The following is a 20,613-nucleotide window of genomic DNA, read 5'->3' as shown; positions in this document are numbered from 1 at the left end:
ATTTCCATTTCTCACACGGTGCGTGCTTCGATGCACCTTCTTTTTCGAAACTCTCCCCACCACCCACTTTGATCAGACAGAATACCCAGGGTCCACCTGACGTCCCAATCTCGACTGCAGTCGCACCATGGACGGCTCAGGGTGTGCATCGCGACGCTCACCTATGGATGCTTCGATCAAAGAGTGCGCCGCTGATGATGGCAAAGGCAAAGGTGCCGACCATGGGGCGCACATGGTCATCACCCCTGAGAAAACCACAAACACCATACCGAAGAAAAGGTATTTTACCTTTATTTGATTTAAAAAACTGCAAAACTTTGTTGCATTTATTTATTTTTTGCGTTATGACCAAGCACATTAAATAATAATTTTTTTTGCAAATTTTCCTTAGCTGTTTATTAAGTTCTAAGTAAGTGTAATTATAGATAAGATATTTATAAAATAATGTAGTTATTTCCCTTAACATTTCCATGCCCCTACCCCTCACAATTAGTCAAATTACTTCCTTTGTATGAAGCAAAATATCTTAATTAGAATTTAGGAAACATGAATAAATTAAATTTGCATATGAAATAATTGATGCCTGAAGTATTTAACTGGATTAAGTGAAATCAATTTCATCTCCTGATTTTCACCCATTAATGGACTTAATTTCTTGCTTCAAAATTTCGTTAGCCACTTTCCTTGGCTAAGATATTCATTCAGCGTGTAATTAAATTAATTGCTAGTTGCTAACAAATTCACTGCAGAGAACTAAAATGTGCAAATTACACGTAAAATATTAATAAATCGCGTCCATTCAAGGTTTATGCACATTTTCACCTGTCAGCTCACTGAAACATCTCGTATCCAAAACTTATTTTATGATTTTGCGAGGTTGTAATTTAATTTCTTAATTTCTCGAGTAATTAGAAACTAGAGATGGTACAAAAATTTCATTCAAGACTTCTCAAACGACATAATAAGCAAGTTTTTTTCCCATTCCTAGCAATCATTTTGTATCTTCACATCCGCAATAGATGTGTTGAAATTTTACACTTTTTTGCACGGTGCGGCTCGGTATACACAAACTACATACGGCGGTTTCGAAGAGCAAAAAAATGAGTGCATCATATATTATATTGTTACGTAACAAAGCCTGCTTCATATTTCATATTGTATAAGCTCAATTTTCGATATTTTTCATTTTGCAAACACATCTCTTCAATGGTCCATTTTGATATAATTGTTCAAAGTTATTTCATTTTTTGTTCCTTTTACAATAATGAGCCGAATAAAATTTCAAGCAGAATTAAAAGTTTCATGATTTAAAAAAAAATGTTTTGTTTCTCTTTGTTTTATTGAAATCTAGCAGTTTTGATTTGTTTTCCACTTTTTTTGCATGCAAAAATATTAATTAAAATAAAGAATTAGGCTGGAATTAGGTAAATAACAATTATTTAAATTATATGAATTATATCAACTATAAAATTATAAAGAAAAGTAAATTTTGTAATTGTATCAATGTAACTTTTAAGTCGCCTTTTAGAACATAAAGTGGCATTGGGAGTTTATTTTGTAGTAAAAAATATATTGATCTCTTCTCAATCTTGATAAATAATTGGACCTTTAATTTGCACTCGATAGACAAACAATGCTGAAATGGAACGGTTGGGGCTACGGAGACACCAGGATGGTTGTCGAGCCTACAGGCAAAATGTACATGAGTGGCGAGCGGTGAGTGAAATAAAATAAATCATGTTTTTTTTATATCCACTGCAAACGATCTCTTTCATCACATAATCATGCCTGGCATCATTTCGCAATCTATTGTTTCCTTCAATAGGTATTTGGACATGAAAGATAAATTCGTTACAAATTCTGTGCGCCTGTGGCTCAGGAACAAGTTAAATATGGACCTTTTCGACGAGTCGAAAAGAATTTGCGCACCAGAGCAACCACCAATGGAAGTCAGCAAACCACTTATTAAAGACGGTATACATTCTTAATTGTATAAACAAGCGATAAAAAAATTACATAGAATCCAGTTTAAACCGTTAAAATTTTTGGGAAAAAATTGTTTTTACAGGATTTTTGACATTTTTTTGGGCCCTGGTTTGTCTTGACTTTAATTCAATTTCTCAAACGTGATGATCAAATTAGATTGTTTAGACGAATTTTGCTGATTCATCAAATTTTTAGATATTGTCTCTTTAGATTGGTAGGAATCTCTAGTAAAAATTACTCAGTCATCTAAGGTTTCACAACTCAAATTATCATTTTCATTAGAGGAACTCTACAGCAATGATTATTTTTCATTCTTAAATTAAAAAATGAGCACAGAAGTTCGTGATGAAAATCAAAATCGCTTTACAATTATTCTACCAAATTAAGCAATTTTCAATATTGAGAAACTCCCTTGAGGCTCAAATTCATTTGGCAGGAAAAAGTGAATTTTTACAAACCCTTAAGAGTGAAAGTCGCAGATTCAATTTTGGTTTTGAAATTTTATTATTTTTCAATATAATTATGAATTAAACTGGAACTAGGGCAATAAATTATCTTTTTAGCTTAGAATTTGTATTTCAATATTTAATTTTGATCTCTGAATTTTACGATTAACCAGAATTTATGGAGGGGTTGATTTTTCACAACATTTCGTACTCGATGGAGGACGACGACCGTCTCTTCCGCGGACACGGCCACACGCTGGACGACATCGTTCATCTTCGCCACGGCGGGATCGAGCGCGTGCCTGACCTAGTCGTCTGGCCAGGTATGAGAAAGCCAGGAATGATTATTTATCTTCTAGGATTGCGGGAAAAAAAAATGTTGTATGACCTTTGGAATGTCCACAGGTTGTCACGACGACGTGGTGAAGTTGGTGGATTTGGCGAGCGAGCACAACGTGGTGATCATCCCGTTCGGCGGCGGCACCAACGTCACCCTTGCCCTTTCCTGTGACCCCAACGAAAGCAGGATGATTGTGTCGCTGGATACGTCGCAGATGGTGAGATTAAATTTCGCTAAAAAGACCGCCGTTTTCACCGAATTGCGAATTTGCACGCGTGGCGAACACGCACGTGCAATTAAACGGTCTGCAGGCTTTTAATTGCAACGCGCCCGTTTTTTCCTTTCACGATAAGATTTCAACTGCTCAATTACAATTAGTTCATGCTAAATTACACCAACACGTAGTTTGAAAGGAAAAAAATGTGTCTCTCATTAAAAAAGCTGTTTACATTACACCATTAATAATAATACTGACCCAGGCATAATTTTTTATTTATCAAACTTTTCAAACAGAGCAAAATAATTAAATAATTTAAACCTAATTAAACTAAATAACGTCACAAATAGAATTGCGAATATTTCAGAGGATCAAATGTTTTTTTATTGCTTTATTTTAATTAATTGGCAATAAAAATCGATCATAAAAACTTTTATTTTAAGTTTAATATCAAAAATGTAGAAACTTTTGCTCCTTTATATGAATTTTCAAGAACTCCCAATTCAATTGTTAATGACAGGATTATAAAAAATTTACTTACTTTTATGGTTAAAATCAGGTCAAAATTAATAAACAATAATTTCAGATTAACTACATAGATTTCAAAAATCTTTTCACATCATAATAGATTTGTTTTAATTTGAATTTTTTATGCTTTAATTCATTGCATTATTTAGTAAATTAAATATTAAATGATCGCAGTTTTAATGATAAAAACGTTAAATAATTATTATAATTATTTTTAAATTAAAAATTTTTAAGAATTATATTTTTAAATATTGATCTTCAGTTAATCAGCTGTGGATGAAAACTTATTACACTGATAGAAAATTTAGGTTTTATTGGATCATTTAAATCCATTGCATTAGTTAAAAAATTTATGATTTAATCACATAAATATTAATAATTTCTACTAAAAAAACGGTCATTCAAATTTAAAATATTTATGAAAACTTTCACTAAACTTTTGAATCATATAATATAGCATACTGTCTCGAGCATAATCTATTATTATCTCATTCCTGCCAATTATTCAACCTGGCAACTCACAACAGCAGATCATATATTTCATGGATAGTGAGCAACTAAAAAAAGCCGCAGTCCGATTCCATATTTTTTACAAGCAATTATTGTAATTTGTCCTCACCTTGAGCAGCTGACCGCGTGAAATGTGTGCCGCGCTCCGACTTTTTTTACGCTTGCTGGTGCGATGCAAACATCAATCTTTGAAACGTCACAATGCGTTAGAAATCAATAGACAGACGGAGGAGAATGCGTCACGCCCGTTTAGCAAGCAGATATTACATGCAGCCTTCCATATCTTCATCTTCCAAGCGAAAAAAAAAATCCATTACTTATTTAATTTTTTGTCCCGTCGGATTGCGCGAAAGCAGTTTCGTAATTGCAATCATTGAAGTTCCCGAACGGCTACGCATGATTTACTTAATGCACGCCGGCCATAAATTTCATCTTCTTGTGGGAGTGGATTTTCTAAGGATTGTCTGCGAAGTATGAATGTTTATTATCATTTGGTGCGTAAAGCGAGGAGAGAAAGTTTTTGCGTTAAAAGGAAGAGCAAACATGTAAATGCAGGGATTCGTCTACGAGAGTGCAAACAATTTTTCCCTTTAGAGATCTGCATTTGCATCTTCGTCTTTTTTTTACTTTAAAAATAAATAAATATGTACTTAATTTGAATTGTGATTTATCCGGTGTTTACAACAAAGAGATGTAAAAATAAATGTCATTTTTTTTTTAATATTTTTAGAGTCGAATTTTGTGGGTGGACAAGGCGAACATGACGGCTTGTTGCGAATCTGGAATCATCGGTCAAGATTTGGAACGGGAGCTGGGCAAGCACGGACTAATGACGGGGCACGAGCCAGACTCGCAGGAATTTTCAAGGTATATAATTAATTTCTTATTAAAAAAAAACAATTTATGCAAAATTTTAAAATTTCACACGTGATAGGCTCGTTTGAATCATAAAAGCTTTCAATGTCCTCCTATAAACTTCAAAGATAAAGAACGTGTAATTATCTCCCATCTATTGCGAAACGCTGCTAAAAAAGCGTCAAAAGATACATCGATAGATATTATAATGATTCTCCGTTTGATTCAACACATAAATTTGAACACACCTCTCCTGGAGACGACGACGCTTCATTGCGTTTCGATATTTTTCTCTCGCTTGAGAAAGCTTGACAAATTTGCTTTTTTGAAAGACCTTGGACAAAACCATTGATGATTTGATATTTTGTGTTGATTGAGCGTCATTGTGGGTGGAGACTGTGGATTGTTAGAGTGAATGCAAACATGAGTGATTTCTTATAATAAATGTTGCTTTACAAAATATACTAGTAAATCTTTTTTTTTTTTTTTAAATTGTTTATCCCTCTTGGGAAAGGCACCAGCGGTAGCAGACAGGCTGCTAAATCGCAACACAAAACACATAAAAATAATTTGTGAACTTCCCAATTCCATTTATTACTTTTAGATTTGTAACAAAAAAACAATATGTTTTCATTAATTTTTAGATCATAAAATTTTATTACTCGTTATTAAACTCTACTCCACTCTATTCTAAAATTAAAGTCAATTACTTTTTGTTATAAAAATATTTAATTTATAAAATAAATCTGTTTTAGGATCTTGATAAAAAGTAAAAAAATCATTTGAAATCACTTGATTTTTTACGTAGGAAATATGAACATGTTTAAATAGAAGATATTAACATTTTATTTATTTTATTATTTGCAGTTTGGGTGGATGGGTTTCAACGCGAGCTTCGGGAATGAAGAAAAACCAGTACGGAAACATCGAGGACCTCGTGGTGCACATCAGATTCGTGACACCGTCCGGCGTAATCGAGAAGCAAAGTATAGGCCCGAGAATTTCCAGTGGGCCCGACTTCAACCACATCATTCTCGGCTCTGAAGGTGCGTGTCTCATTAAAGTGTGAACTGATCGATGTGTACACAAAAAAGAGAAGTTTGCAGCGTCAATACATAACCACTCGCAGCAACGGTAGCGTATCTACTACATTATTGAAATGAGTGTTTTTTTTTTGGCAACTCACGCACACGCTCGTCCCTCAAAAGCTCAAATTTAGAGAGCGGCAGACACTTGAATACGCTCTATTATAATATTTTGCAAAGTCACACACACACGTGTATGATAAATCGTTTTGTTCTGCAATGACGAAACTCGTGATTAGTGTGATTAGCTGCCTGATTTAGAAGAGGAAATGAAAACATAATTGTGTGATTATTACTGCGCGACAGAGAGAGTGGACTTTCGATGAGCGTGACACCGTTGCCCTTTTTGAAAAAAAAAAAAAAAAAAAAAACAATGTATCACGCTGATTGTTTTTTTTTCACATCAATTATTAACCGTTAAAATGCATATTTGATGATAAAAATATACTAAAAGAACATTTATTTGGTTCTCAATTATCTTTAATTTGAAACAACATTATTTAGAATAATTTAGTATTTATTCAAAAATAGAAAAGCTCATTTCAATTTTGTAGAACCGTGGCTTCTTTTTTATTTGCCATGTTTTTTTTGCGCAGTTGTGACCATAAATGATAAGTTTTATTGTTTAATCTTAAAATTACAATTACATAATTTTTTTCCACTTCATGTTCATGATCGTCTTGATGAAAGACACGTTCAATATACTTCATTAATTCAACATTCTGGTTGTTTTTTTCACAACAGGCTTTTTAAACAACCAAGATAATTTACAAATTGGATTTATGATTTTTCTTAAATAACTTTTTGACCTGTCGTGAGAGAGAATAAACGGATTGAATTTAATTTAATTCCAGGTACTTTGGGGGTTGTGACAGAAGTTGTGATCAAAGTTCGTCCGGTGCCTGAGGTGCGGGACTTCGCCTCATTTGTGTTCCCCGAATTCCAAGCCGGTGTTGATTTTATGCGAGAAGTCGCTCTGAAGGTGAACCCAAAATAAAAGCTAATGCGCATCGATAGAGGAGAGGAAATAGAAAAAATGGACAACGCACGAATGATTGTTTGAACCAGTAGATTTCTATTTGTTTCTCCAAAAATTGCTAAGTCATACTCAATTTAATTTAGAAAGTTTGGTGATTCGTTAAATTAAAAAGGAAGATAATTTTCTTCATTTTGGATTGATTGATGAAAATTTTATCTACCACGAAAGTGAAATGCAAGTCAGGAAAATTAAAATTCCAAAAAGAGAGACTTCATTAATCTTTATTATATTTTGGCTAATTAAATAAAAGCTTGAATTTCTTGCCAGACAATTAAATTTAATTTGATGTTTGATATTTCAGCGTTGTCAACCGGCATCACTGCGATTGATTGATAACGAGCAGTACAAAATGGGCCAGGTTTTCAAAGACCGGCTCGGATTTTTCGGTTCGATCGCCGACTGGATCAAAATGTTCTACCTGCACTCAATCGCCGGATACCACGAAGACAAATTGTGCATCGCCATTGCAGTGTTCGAAGGTTGATATTAAATTAAATTTATATAATTTAAACGTTTTATTTCACTAAATTCAGGTGACAAAGATGACGTTCCCGCACACTTGGCGCGAATCAGGAAAATCGCAGAGAAACATCTCGGGCTGAGCGCCGGCACCGAAAATGGAAAACGCGGATACACGCTTACGTTTTCCATCGCCTATGTCAGGGTGAGACGGCAAAATTTATTATTCATCAGCTGAACGATTAAAAAAATTGTCTGGCTAATTACTCTATAAGTGGGTCATTTTTTGTTCAATTGAATAAAAAAAAAATCTAGAAGGCTCTTGTTAATATTATTCCATTTATTTAGGACATTTGCATGGACTATGGTGTCCTGGCCGAGTCATTCGAAACGTCCGTGCCCTGGGACAGGTGTGCAAATTTGTGCCGCAGTGTCAAAAACACCATTGCTCGCGAATGCACAGGTAAAATTGTGTATATGTTTTGCAATTATATGTTTGCTTTTAATGTATTTAAGTTTATAAACCATTTTTCCAGCCAATATAATTGCTAAAATGTCTTTTGTAATTGTTACACAAACGTTATAGTAAAGCAAAATTGATTGATTTTATGAGCTTTCTTTAATTTTAATTACAAAAACGCTTTTTATTAAAACATTCAAAAATTTAATAAAAAAATTAAAGTACATATAATATTTTATATTATTTAGTTTTAACTATATAATTTTTTTTAATATATAATTCATTATTTAATTTTTTACTGTACTTTAGGTGCACATAAATCCGAAAATATTTTTGTTTTTGTTGTATACATAAATATATTTATTGTGGTTGACTACAATATAATTAAATAATCCTAGAAATTAGAGCTTAATGGCTATTGTAAATTAGTACTAATCAATTATAATTACAATTTAATAATTGTGGCAAAATAATTAATTTAAAAACTAATACTTTGCTCTATTTTTTTTCGACGCGCAAAAGTTCTTCATTTAAACTTTAATGTCCTCTTGTTGTTAATTCTGTATTATTTCTGTTCTTGACTTTTAATTATTTAATTTTCCAGCTCGTGGCATTACCCATTTCGAGACGTCTTGTCGAGTAACTCAAGTGTACGACGCAGGTGCGTGCGTCTACTTTTATTTCGCGTTCCACCGCGGCTTGTGGAACTTCCAAAAGGCCCTCCACGTGTACGACGAGATCGAAGAGGTGGCCAGAGACGAGGTTATCGCTTGCGGCGGAAACATTTCGCATCATCACGGAATTGGCAAAAAGCGGCAAAAGTGGCTGCCTAAGCAGGTCTCGCCCCTCGGCGTCAGTCTTTACCGCGCCATCAAGCAACAGATTGACCCGAAGAATATTTTCGCGGCCGGAAATCTGCTTGAAATGAAGGCTAACTTGTAACGGCAAAAATCAGAATGTCGGCAAAAATTGTCGCAAATTTTTTTTTTTAAATTAAATTTGTTTGAAAAAAATAATATAATATTATGTTAAAATCTTTTTTTTTTCTTGGATCATTAACGCATATTGTACATATTTCATACAAAAAAACTTCAGAATGGGATTTTTGTTAATAATATTATTTTTGAACTTTTGCAAAATTTGTTTCTGGATGCTTACATCATTACATATTATCAAGATTAAAAATAATTATATAATGTAATTTCAAATACTTTTTGCGGATAAAGGAAATATTTTTCATCAATTTACATGATGTGCACCGTTGTTTAGTAATATAAAGAATAAATGAAAATCTTGTTATAAATTCAGAAAAAAAGATCTATTACAAATAAAAATTAGCGTTTCAAAATAATGCGAAGGTCTTGTTTCCTTCACTTTTTCATTCTATCAACATGCATTCATGGAGATGATTACAGATTATCAACTCTAGATTAATTTGCATATGAATCAACAATTTCCTTTCTTTGTAAAATAATTATTTCTTGCGACATTTACTTTAAATTGTACACATATTTTGATAAACCTGTCGAATTTATATGGAAAATCTATAAATAAAATTGCCTTTTTATGCATTAAAGCATGGAAAGCTATAGGTGTTTCCAAATTTTTTTTAATTTGATGAATTTCGTTGTAAAATTGTTTATTTGAAAAATAGAAAAATGTCCCAAATGAAACAATTGCATTATTAAATTATCCTAAAATATCTGTTTAATATCAGCGGAGTGCACAAAAAAATGTGGCTTTCAAATATAAAAAAAAAAAAAAAAAAACTATTGGACATTGTGAAATAAATGAAATTATACAATTATTCGTAGCCTTTCAACTTTAATTATGGCCAAAATCAGAAAATTAATAATAAAATAAATAAAACGCACCGTAAACATTTAACTGTTTTTTAATTTGAAACTTTAGTTCAAAAGAAACGTGGAAGGGCAGGCGTAGTGAGGGAGAAATCATTTAAAGAAAAAGACACGTTTCGCTTTCACGATTCCCTGCCGAACGGTATAAAAAGTCTGCAATGACACGCCTCGCGTCACTATCAACCAAAATGACTTCCAAGTTGGTCTTCCTTTTGTCACTCACTTTGGTCGTACGTTTAGCTTCACGTTCTGAGTTGAAATTAATATTTCACAAATATTTCCTTAAAGGTCGGCCAGTCTTTGGCAAACAAAGAAGATGCCATTAAGGAGCTCGAGGGGTAAATTGTTTGCTATTTTTTGTGTTCTTTGGCAAACGTAAGAGTTCGTTTGAAAGGTACTTGTGTCCCTACGATGGTATCCAGGCCCACCCTTTCGACTGCCGTGCAATGATCAAATGTGAAAATATGGTCGAGGACGAAAAAGAGGAGCCGAAATATGCAGTTGTTGACGTGATCAATTGTCCCAAAGGCCAAGCTTTCAGTGAGGAGACCGGGTCGTGTGTCAACAGAAACAAGGCAAGCTACAAAAAAATTATTTTCTCACTTTCATAATGGTTGTAATTTAAGGTCAAAAAGTGCGCCCCTTCCCACATTGGAAATATGACCGACGAGATTGAAGATTTCCTAGCCAAGTCCCATCTTCGTCCAACATTACCTCAACGCATTTCAAGGTTTTGCATAAATTGTAATGTAATGATCACATGCTTTGGCCCAGATTGCTTTTTTGGCAATAAAAGAGCGTTACCAACTGCGATTGCTGATTATTGGAACTGTGCGACTATGACTAGGGGTAAAAATTGTTAATATCGACTTCTTACTTAACTCAAAGCTGATTTTTAGGGGCCAAACAGTACTGCGTATTTACGGATTCCAATCCTCGGCATTATAATGCAGAATGCTCAGCTACCAAACAGACATTTTCTGCCTGCAGTTAAAAAAGCAGCAGAAAAAACACAGCATCCTTTCACGCTTTTCATGGAGGATGAATAGCCGAGTTTTGAATTTAAAAAACATTAAAAATGCCACTTTAATTTTTCTTTACAAAACAAAAATTTATGAAAAGAAATTACCCCGATGCTTGATGATATAACAAATAAAAGGTGCAACAATAAATTAAATATCTGCCTACTTTTTTCATCTATTTTTTGCTTCACCTTGTAGATGCATGCACAAAAAAATTTGTAATTTTCCTCAAGATTTGATTGGATTAATTGTAAATATACCAAAATTATAATGTCAATAAAAATTGAGCTGTAAAGATCAACGCTTGGAGAACGGAGGCCACTTTTTCCTTTTTTTATGGTCATCATTATTATTAATTGAGTTTCTCAAAAAAAGTAAAAATAAGAATATTTTTCTTTTTAATGGTTCATTTTTGTGATTTTCTTTCACTTTTTGTAATGTATTGGCAAAACATCCATTTATTGTTATCCATGCATCTTCAGATTCAAACAAACAAGCTATTAACAAATTATTGGATTGTAATTAATGGTGTAAATGGTTCCAAGAGACAAAATTCAGAAAAAGTCAAATTATTATTGATGAATTTTTCGTAAGTTGCTTCAATTTGAATTTAAACCTGCAATCACCATGGATTTGAAATAGAGTCCCAAGCTGACCCTGACTCTGATTCGTACTAGGAAAATATTGCTGTATAGGTGAATTGTATTATTAAAAAGAATGAAGTTCATGTTAGTCCCAGTCGAAACCTAAATTTTTTATAATAAAATTTATATAATATAATATAATCTAATATTTATATAAAAATTTTTAAACAAAAATAAGGACATTTTCTTGATATTCTATTACGACAAAATTTTTAGGACAATGTGCGACCATAACTTTTAGGACATTGGATAATTCTGTAGGACATTGTCTTTAACCTCAAATTAGGACATTTTCTTTAGAACCTTATGATGGTACCCGCAAAATTGTTTATTTGGAAAATATAAAAAAATCCCAAATCAAACAATTCAAGCAGCCTGCACAAATAAATATTAGATTTGCTCTTGAAGTCTCTCTGACAAAGAGCATTAGCACTTTTTGCTCTTTTCCATTCAACATCTGTCCACGAATAACTGCAGAGACAAATGACTTAACAATTGTCAGTCGTTATAAAACAAATAGAATTGCTGCCGTTTGAACTCATTGTCGAGATGGATTTCGAGTCGTTCGGTTCCGAGACGGGTGACAATGGTGAGATGCAGGGCGGAAAATTGAACGGATCTATGCCGTTGAAAAGGTAAGGACTATTTTTGCACCCGGAAAATATGACGAAAATCGCGGTTGCAGACAGAAGCTGCTCAAATGGCACGGATGGGGTTACAAAGACACAAGGGTGATTTGCTCGCAGAAAGGAAAGCTTTTTGTCACCAGCAAGAGGTATAAAAACACAAGGAAAAATGTGACATATATAAATATTTTACAAAAGGTATCCACAAGTAAAAATAAGCCAAGTTTCCCAAGACGTGAGGAAATGGATCCAAGACGTGTGGGGCATTGATTTGTACCAAATTGAAAATATTCCTGAGCCGCCACCATCTCCAGAAATAGATAATTATCCAGATTCGCTATTAAAGAAAGGTTGAAATATTTTAATAATCTTATTAAAAATCAATTTTATTTCACTGAGTCTCTTTGAAGAATTTTTGAAAGGGGTGCAAGAACTCGAGGTGTCTTTTTCAACTGATGGCGAGGATCGTTTTTTCCGTAGCCACGGACAGGCCATGTGTGAATTGGTAAACGTCCGGAATTATCATTTTGAACGTCTGCCTGATATGGTCATTTGGCCAAGTATGTTTAATTTTTTTATTAAAAAAATCGAAAAAAATATTCAAATTGAATGAAATTATTAAACTTTAATAAGTAATTATGTACCGCGATATAAAATCATGCCTCAAACCAAAAGAAGATACAAATAATATTTCCACCAAATAAAATTCAGCTTTGAAAGAATTATGGTCACATGACCCTTATATAAGAAGTCCTAATTTTTGCTAAAAGTCATCACCGTCTCTAGGATTGCTGCTCAAGTAACTTGACCTAATCGTTAAAAGTCCTTAATTTTTCAGCAGTCAGTTTGTCACATCATCTTCTTTAGTTGCCAAATTCGAAAAAAAAAATCTATTAACGATGCGAATTAATTTATTAAAATTTCAGCGTGAGCTCACGAAGTTTTTTCAAATTAATTAAAATTAAAAATTTGTTAAAAAAAGAACAACTAACATTTTTTTCCTTATTTTACAGCGTGTCACGAGCAAGTAGTGCAAATCGTCCATCTGGCGAATAAACACAACGTCGTCATCATACCCTTCGGAGGGGGCACAAATGTGACCTGTGCCCTTCGTTGCAGCCCTGACGAAATAAGAATGATTGTTTCTCTCGACACCTCTCAAATGGTATAAAAATTAATTTTACAGTAAGTGTTGCTCAGAAAAATTTCAAAATTCAGAACCAAATTTTGTGGTTGGACAAGTCGAATTTCACGGTTTGCGTTCAGAGCGGAATTAATGGTCAAGACTTGGAAGCCAAACTGATGGACGAAGGCTTCACAACAGGCCACGACCCTGATTCATTAGAATTTTCAAGGTGAAGATAAAGCCGATTCAAATTCATAAAATTTAACTTCTTCGCCCTTTAAGAAATACGAAAAACACAATGATTTTCCAACATTGTTATATATTCTATAAATTGTTGCATAAAAAAATGTTATTAGTGTTGGAGGTTGGGTTTCGACCCGAGCATCGGGCATGAAAAAAAACAAATACGGGAATATTGAAGACTTGGTGGTGCACATAAAATTTGTCACCCCTGCAGGTGTGATCGAAAGGGAAAGTCGTGGCCCAAGAATTTCCTGCGGCCTGGATTTCAACCAAATAATTCTTGGCTCTGAAGGTGAGAAACATTTTGTTTCAATATACAAATGTGAGGTGAAAAACTCTTCGTTTTTCGTGTTTGTAGGGACGTTGGGTGTGATAACAGAAGTGGGTCTCAAGGTGAGGCCCCTGCCTCTGACGCGGGTGTTCGCCTCGTACGTTTTCCCTGATTTTGATAGCGGCGTGAAATTCACCCACGAAGTGGCACATAAGGTCATATAAAATAAACGTTTTTAAGATAACAAGTGGAAAGTTGAAAAGCAAAACGACCTTATTTTACAGAAAAAAATAATTAAAATTAATTACCTTTTTTTACAAATCATTAAAATAATTCACAAAATTGATTTTATTAAAAAAAAATTTAATTTGATTCTTTTTCCCTAATTTCTTTCTTGCTCATAAAATAGGATTGCAGACCGTGACTAAAACACTTAAAGCTATTTATTTTTTAATAAATTATTTGCCCATGATAAGAATTCAAAAATTAAATTTTGAAATTAAAGTATTGAAGAAACTGACACTTTTAAAGGACCAATAGCATCTTAATTAAAAACTTATGTATTAAGATAAGAACAAAATTAAATAGATTGTAATTCAGAAATTACAACCTGCATCTCTGAGGGTGTTGGACAACATGCAATTCAAAATGGGCCTGATCATGAGAGAGCAGATGGGATTTTTCCGACAACTGATGGAAAAATTAAAAATGCTCGCGTTGAGAACAATTTTGAGTATTGATGAGGACCAACTTAGCTTTGCCGTTGCAGTTTTTGAAGGTCTTGTTTAATATATAGAATAAAAATGATCGAGAAAAGTTTTGGTTTAATCAAAGGGTTTGAAGATGAAGTGGCGATAAATAAGGCAAAAATTGACAAACTGGTGGCTACGTTCGGAGGCGTTTCGGCTGGCGAGAAAAATGGAGAGCGAGGATATTTGCTGACCTCAACCATCGGTTATATGAGAGTAAGATAATAAATTTAATCTGAATTATTCTTAATTAATTATATTTATCGATTAGGACGTTTGTCTCAATTTAGGAATGTTGAGCGACTCGTTCGAAACATCAGTGCCTTGGGATCGAGTTTCCAGTCTCTGCCGAAATGTGAAATGCGTGGTGGCCGAAGAATGCAAAGGTAAAAAAAATTATAATAATTTTAAATAATTCAGATACAAAATTATATGCTCGATAAAATTTTTTATTCATTTTATTAAACAATCTCCATATCTATATAATCTCCAATATATTCTGATATCTTTGAAAATGCCATTTAAAAAAACAATAAAGAACATTTATTCAATTTTAATAGTTTTTTTTTTGCATTTGCAAACTAAAAACATTTTTAAAAGCCATAGATTTAAAGGTTATAATAATTTTCCATTTTCACTAATTTTGTTGCTTTCAAATTCTAGAATAGGAAAGTTTTTTGCTGTATATTTAATTTTAAAATGAGGACGACAAAATAAATAAGAAAATAGAATAAGCAGATAACTTTTTAAGAAAAAATAAATAATAATTGAGATAATAATTTTGAAATTACCCTCCGTTTTGAGACTTTTTCACCTTATTTATTCAATTAATAAATTTCAATCTCTACCAGTTTTTTTTCTTTCTCTTGTAATACAATATATTTTTAAATGAATGTTTGGAATGTAATTATTTTATTTTTGATGCAGTGCGAGGAATCGGTCACATGTCCATTTGCTGCCGAGTCACCCAAGTGTACGACACAGGCGCGTGTGTTTACTTTTACTTGGCTTTCAACGCGGCCGGCGTTCCAAACGCCCTCCACGTGTACGAAGAAATCGAGTCTCGGGCCCGCGACGAAGTGATTTCCAGCGGCGGAAACGTGTCGCACCACCACGGCGTGGGTCAGAAGAGGCGCGAATGGGTGCCCAAGCAAATCTCGCCCACCGCGGTCAATTTGTACGTCGCCATCAAGAAAACACTCGATCCAAACAATGTGTTTGCTGTTGAAAATTTAATTATGCCACAAAAAGAGACGCATCATTTATGTCATCTTTGACAGTTTAATTCATTAATTATAATTAAAACAATTTTTATTTTTATGTAATGTTTATTTGTGCTTGTGAAATATGAGATGCTGAAGAATGTAAAATTAGCAAATCTTTTAAAACAAATTAGGACATTTTTAATTTAAATTAAAAAAATTTAAAAATTTTAAAAACTGGAAAAAATTAATTCAAATTTTGTTGCAACATAATTACTAATTTTTATGTAATTTTCAACTCTGTCCTGCAGAAACCAGATTCTGTTATTGATATTACTTTTTTATATAAATTTATTAAACTGTTGTAGCTTTTGAATCATAAAACCGGTTGTTCTATTTGTTAAATTTTTAACATCCTTCAATAAATTATAGGTTACAAACAAATGTTTGATTATAGCATATTTAGTACTGAGAATGCATTAATAATAATGAAAATTATGTGAAAATGCATATTATTCAAATGTATTTCTTTTAATTAAACTCCATTTCCGCCCAACACTAAGCGGCAAGAAAGTAATTAACTTTTGCCCTCCTCATTTAGATAAAATTATCAGACAGAGGAGGCCACGTCAAAGGCACAATTTCTTGGAGACGACCTGAACACATTTTTCTATCTCTTTTTTCCTAAATGACAGGAAGGAGCACTTGATAAAATGTCCCCCTTTTTTGTTTAAAATTCTTTAAAAGCATTTTATATAGTTGGAAATTTAAAAACCGAAAATTAAAAATCATCAACGGCCACATAAATTTTCGGAGACTGTTAAAAACATGTACATACTTTCCATAGCATGAAACTAATTTGCTGAGAATTGAAATATATAATTTTATTAAATAATCAATTATTTTACTTAAAATTCCATTTCCGTAGATCGCCACTAGACGATGTAAGAAAGCAATTGACCCGCTGCACACTTTTAGTTAATTTATTTCATTGTCAGACAGCGAAGGCAACTTTAAAAACCCAATTTCATGAAAACGGCCATCACAGTTTTTTAAACCACAGGAAGGGAGCACTTAACTTGATAAAGTGACCCTTTTGTTTTGAAGAATTATTATTAATTACGATTGTGCACTCAAAATCAACCAGAGGCATTTACATTTGTTTCCTTGTTCAATTATCACTATTTTTTGTAACCGACGTAGACACTAATTAGTGTCATTTGCACAATATGTAAAACTTGTTAAAACATTATGTTAAAATTCTTATTCTAAATGAGACCGTAGAAACAAATGTTTAAGTGCAGTGATACCTGAAAAGATTTGGCAAATCCCATTTAATTCTCAATAATTTTAATATAAAATTTGACTAAATAACAAAAAAAGTGGTATTCTCTTTGGATCTACCGTGGCGGCTGATTGTGAGTCTCTTTTGGTGCAGCAGAAATCTGATATTTTTAATGTTTTTATTGACCGAGAAGAGAAGAATACATAATGTTAATGGTATTGGTACACTTCAAGATATGTATTTTTCCGTAGAATCATAAAAAAAATTGATATTCACAAAATGGTGAGGGCGATTTCCAAAAGCCTAACTTGGTCCACGCATGATATTAATATTACACGGTGGGTTAGCCTGGTCCAGGTTAGGTTTTAATCGCCCTCAATATATTTCGTGGATGTTGAAGAGCAATTAAAAACTTGCAATTTAACAAATGGGCCTTCTCCATTTTAAAGTATTTTCCAGTCATTTTTGGAAAAGATTATAAAATGAAGATAATTATTTGGATAAGAAAGATTTTGGCTATGCTACAGTGAAAAAAGTGAATTATTATAAATCACCAGAGAAATATATACCAGCGAAAAAGGTAAAAAAAAAAAAAAAAACAATAACACTTGCATCATTTATTTTTTTTTGTGTGCCCATTGTTCAAACGAAACATGGAAAGGGAAGCGTAATGAGGTAAACTTTGAAAGAAATAGACACGTTTCACTGCCCTAGTGGCCGCACTATTTCCTGCTGAGGTATAAAAGGTCTGCAATGACACGCCTCTCATCATTGTCATTCAAAATGACTTCCAAGTTGGTCTTCCTTTTGTCACTCATTTTGACCGTATGTTTAGAGTTTCATTCTAGAAATTCATTTTTCACAAAATATTTCCTTAAAGGTCGGCCAGTCTTTGGCAAACAAAGAAGATGCCGTCAAGGAGCTCGAGGGGTAAATTGTTTTCTACTTATTTTGTTATTTGGCAAACGTACGAATTCGTTTGAAAGGTACTTGTGTCCCAACGATGGTATCCAGGCCCACCCTTTCGACTGCCGTGCAATGATCAAGTGTGGGAAAATGATGAAGGACGAAGACGAGGAACCCAAATATGCAGTTGTTGACGTGATAAATTGTCCCAAAGGACAAGCTTTCAGTGAGGAGACCGGGTCGTGCGTCAACAGACACATGGCAAGCATTTAAAAGAAAAAAATTTTTCATTATTTTTTAAAATTCTTTATTTCTTGTTTGATGCGTAATTTAAGGTCCTGAGGTGCGACCCTTCCCACGTGGGAAATATGACCGTCGAAGTTGCAAATTTCCTAGCAAGGTCCCATCTTCGTCCATCATTACCTCAACGTGTTAATAAGTTTTGCATATCTTGTAATCATATTCTCTTGTGCTGGGGAGATGGTTGCTTTTTTAACAATCAAAGAGCAATGACAACAGGGACTTATCAAATTTTGAACTGCGCGACTTCAACTCGACGTACGGAAATAATTTAAATTGTGCATTTGATGCTTCTTAAAAGATAAATTTTCAGTGGCCAAACAGTACTGCAGAATGACGGATATCACTGGCTCATCGGTGAATGCAGAATGCTCGGCTACTCCACAGGGGGAATGCTAGATTTCACACGTTTGCTGAATTCCAACTTCGCTAGGCTTTGATGAGTTATTTTCTGTAAACCAGTAGAATAAAATCTCAAGCTAATTGAGGACTATAGCCGAGTGACAATTCAAGTAACACGTGAATAATATTTCCTGGATTTTGTAACATTTTGAAAGAAAAAAATCACCCACTTGCTTGACGAATTGGAAATAAAAGCATTAATTCAATAAACATCTGCCTATTTTTCTAAAGTTTAATGTTTCTGGCTACATTCAATTGTTGTGCCAGAAAAATAATTATAAACCCAAATTATATTAAAACAGCATTTTGCATGCACCTTTAATTTAAAAGAAATGTGGAACGGGAAGCGAGGTGAGGGAAGAAAAAAACAATCAAAATATTGTGAAAAAAGACACGTTTCACTGCCTAAGTGGCCGCACGATTCCCTGCCGAGGTATAAAAGGTCTGCAATGACACGCCTCTCATCATTGTTATTCAAAATGACTTCCAAGTTGGTCTTCCTTTTGTCACTCATTTTGATTGTATGTTCAGAGGTTCATTCTAGAAATTCATTTTTCACAAAATATTTCCTTAAAGGTCGGCCAGTCTTTGGCAAAAAGATATGTCGTCAAGGAGCTCGAGGGGTAAATTGTTTTTTATTGTTTGGTCTGAGTACTATTTTGTTCAAAAGGTACTTGTGTCCCCAAGACGGAATCCAAGCCCACCCTTTTAATTGCCGTGCAATGATCAAGTGTGAAAATATGATCAAGGACGAAAATGAGGAGCCGAAATATGCAGTTGTTGACGTGATCAATTGTCCCAAAGGTCAAGCTTTCAGTGAGGAGACCGGGTCGTGCGTCAACAGAAACAAGGCAAGCAATTACAAAATTAATTTAAAAAAATATTTCTCACTTTTAAATTGGTTGTTTGGTGCGTAATTAAAGGTCCAAAGGTGCGACCCTTCCCACGTGGGAAATATGACCGACGAGATTGAAAATTTCCTAGCCAAGTCCCATCTTCGTCCGACAATACCTCTACGCCTTGCCAAGATTTGCTATAGTTGCTATGATTTGATCGTATGCTGGGGCCCAGCTTGCTTTTTTGGCAATCAACGCGCGTTACCACAAGCGGTTGGTAATTTATGGAACTGCCCGAAGATGACTCGGCGTAAATAATTGTTACTTTCTTTAAAGACTTCTTATTTAACTCATTGCTGAATTCGTAGAGGCCAAACAGTACTGCGTATTTACGGATATGAATCCTAGGCACTTTGATGCAGAATGCTCAGCTACTAAACAGCTACATCCTACCTGCACTTCATAAAGCAGCAGAAAACGCGCAACAACATGGATGATGAATAGTCGAGTTTTCAACTAAACAAACACGAATAATTTCAACTAAAATTTGGAGTTTTTATAAATTTGAAAAAAAAAATACCCTGATGCTTGATGTAATTACAAATAAAAGGTGCAACAAAATACATTATAAACATCTGCCTTCTTTTTTTCCAATTAAATCTTTTGCTTCACCTTGTAGATGCACGCAAAAAAAAAACAATCTTTGTAAATTTCCTCAAGATTTGATGGGATTATCAAAATACCAAAATTAAAATCTCAGTAAAAATTGAGCCATAAAAATTGACACAGAGAGCGGAGATCACATTTTCCTTTTTTTATTAGTCATTGTAATTTTTAATAGAGGTTCTCGAAAGAAAATTAAAATGAGAACACTTAATTTTTTTAAATGGTGTGTTCATTTTTTTTTAATGCTTTCGCTTTGTGTAAAGTAAGGGCAAAATATCCAGAAATCTTCAATTTCAAACAAAAAAGCTATTAACAATTTATTGAAAGAAAGTTTTTTTGAAAAAAAAAAAAAAAACGTAGGCTAGTAATTAATGGTGTTAATTCAGAAAAGGTCAAATTATTTAATAAATTTTTGTAACTTGCTTAAATTTGCAAATAAACCTACTATCACCATAGATTTGAAATATCTTTGTGGCTCCATCGTGAAGATAGAGACGGAAGAAGATTGAACTTGAAAAAGAGAAGTGACAGGGCGAGGAAATGAGATGTCA

At 33.5% G+C, this 20,613-nt stretch overlaps 2 protein-coding genes across 2 annotated transcripts; both read left to right on the top strand.

Annotated features, from left to right (window-relative positions):
• Positions 1-133: 133 nt before the first annotated feature.
• LOC132194682 (alkyldihydroxyacetonephosphate synthase-like) lies at positions 134-9,480 on the top strand. Its single transcript, XM_059616119.1, has 12 exons — positions 134-279; positions 1,627-1,716; positions 1,826-1,974; positions 2,606-2,755; positions 2,838-2,989; positions 4,758-4,894; positions 5,750-5,928; positions 6,822-6,949; positions 7,308-7,485; positions 7,540-7,670; positions 7,814-7,928; positions 8,530-9,480. Exons 1-12 carry the CDS (start codon positions 164-166, stop codon positions 8,865-8,867), a joined length of 1,863 nt encoding a protein of 620 aa, XP_059472102.1. The 5' UTR covers positions 134-163; the 3' UTR covers positions 8,868-9,480.
• A 2,526-nt stretch (positions 9,481-12,006) lies between these two features.
• Positions 12,007-15,852, top strand: LOC132194778 (alkyldihydroxyacetonephosphate synthase, peroxisomal-like). Its single transcript, XM_059616272.1, has 12 exons — positions 12,007-12,085; positions 12,136-12,225; positions 12,275-12,426; positions 12,487-12,636; positions 13,090-13,241; positions 13,295-13,431; positions 13,559-13,737; positions 13,804-13,931; positions 14,317-14,494; positions 14,551-14,681; positions 14,737-14,851; positions 15,393-15,852. The coding sequence occupies exons 1-12, from the start codon at positions 12,045-12,047 to the stop codon at positions 15,740-15,742; spliced, it is 1,803 nt and encodes a 600-aa protein (XP_059472255.1). The 5' UTR covers positions 12,007-12,044; the 3' UTR covers positions 15,743-15,852.
• Positions 15,853-20,613: the final 4,761 nt, after the last annotated feature.

Source organism: Neocloeon triangulifer, unplaced genomic scaffold (assembly GCF_031216515.1).
Source record: "Neocloeon triangulifer isolate White Clay Creek 2 clone unplaced genomic scaffold, ASM3121651v1 ptg000008l, whole genome shotgun sequence".
NCBI classification, from domain to species: Eukaryota; Metazoa; Arthropoda; class Insecta; order Ephemeroptera; family Baetidae; genus Neocloeon; species Neocloeon triangulifer.
The sequence above is the reverse complement of the archived record's forward strand: the minus strand, read 5'-3'. Positions and strand labels throughout refer to the sequence as shown.

What these genes read in the sequence shown, in the direction of transcription:
- LOC132194682 (XM_059616119.1), top strand. Translation starts at nt 164, where the DNA reads ATGGATGCTTCGATCAAAGAGTGCGCCGCTGATGATGGCAAAGGCAAA. An exon ending in ATGTACATGAGTGGCGAGCG is followed by an intron (nt 1,717 to 1,825) that starts GTGAGTGAAATA and finishes TTCCTTCAATAG; the next exon opens with GTATTTGGACATGAAAGATA. An exon ending in CAAACCACTTATTAAAGACG is followed by an intron (nt 1,975 to 2,605) that starts GTATACATTCTT and finishes ACGATTAACCAG; the next exon opens with AATTTATGGAGGGGTTGATT.
- LOC132194778 (XM_059616272.1), top strand. Translation starts at nt 12,045, where the DNA reads ATGCAGGGCGGAAAATTGAACGGATCTATGCCGTTGAAAAG. An exon ending in CTTTTTGTCACCAGCAAGAG is followed by an intron (nt 12,226 to 12,274) that starts GTATAAAAACAC and finishes ATTTTACAAAAG; the next exon opens with GTATCCACAAGTAAAAATAA. An exon ending in GATTCATTAGAATTTTCAAG is followed by an intron (nt 13,432 to 13,558) that starts GTGAAGATAAAG and finishes AAATGTTATTAG; the next exon opens with TGTTGGAGGTTGGGTTTCGA.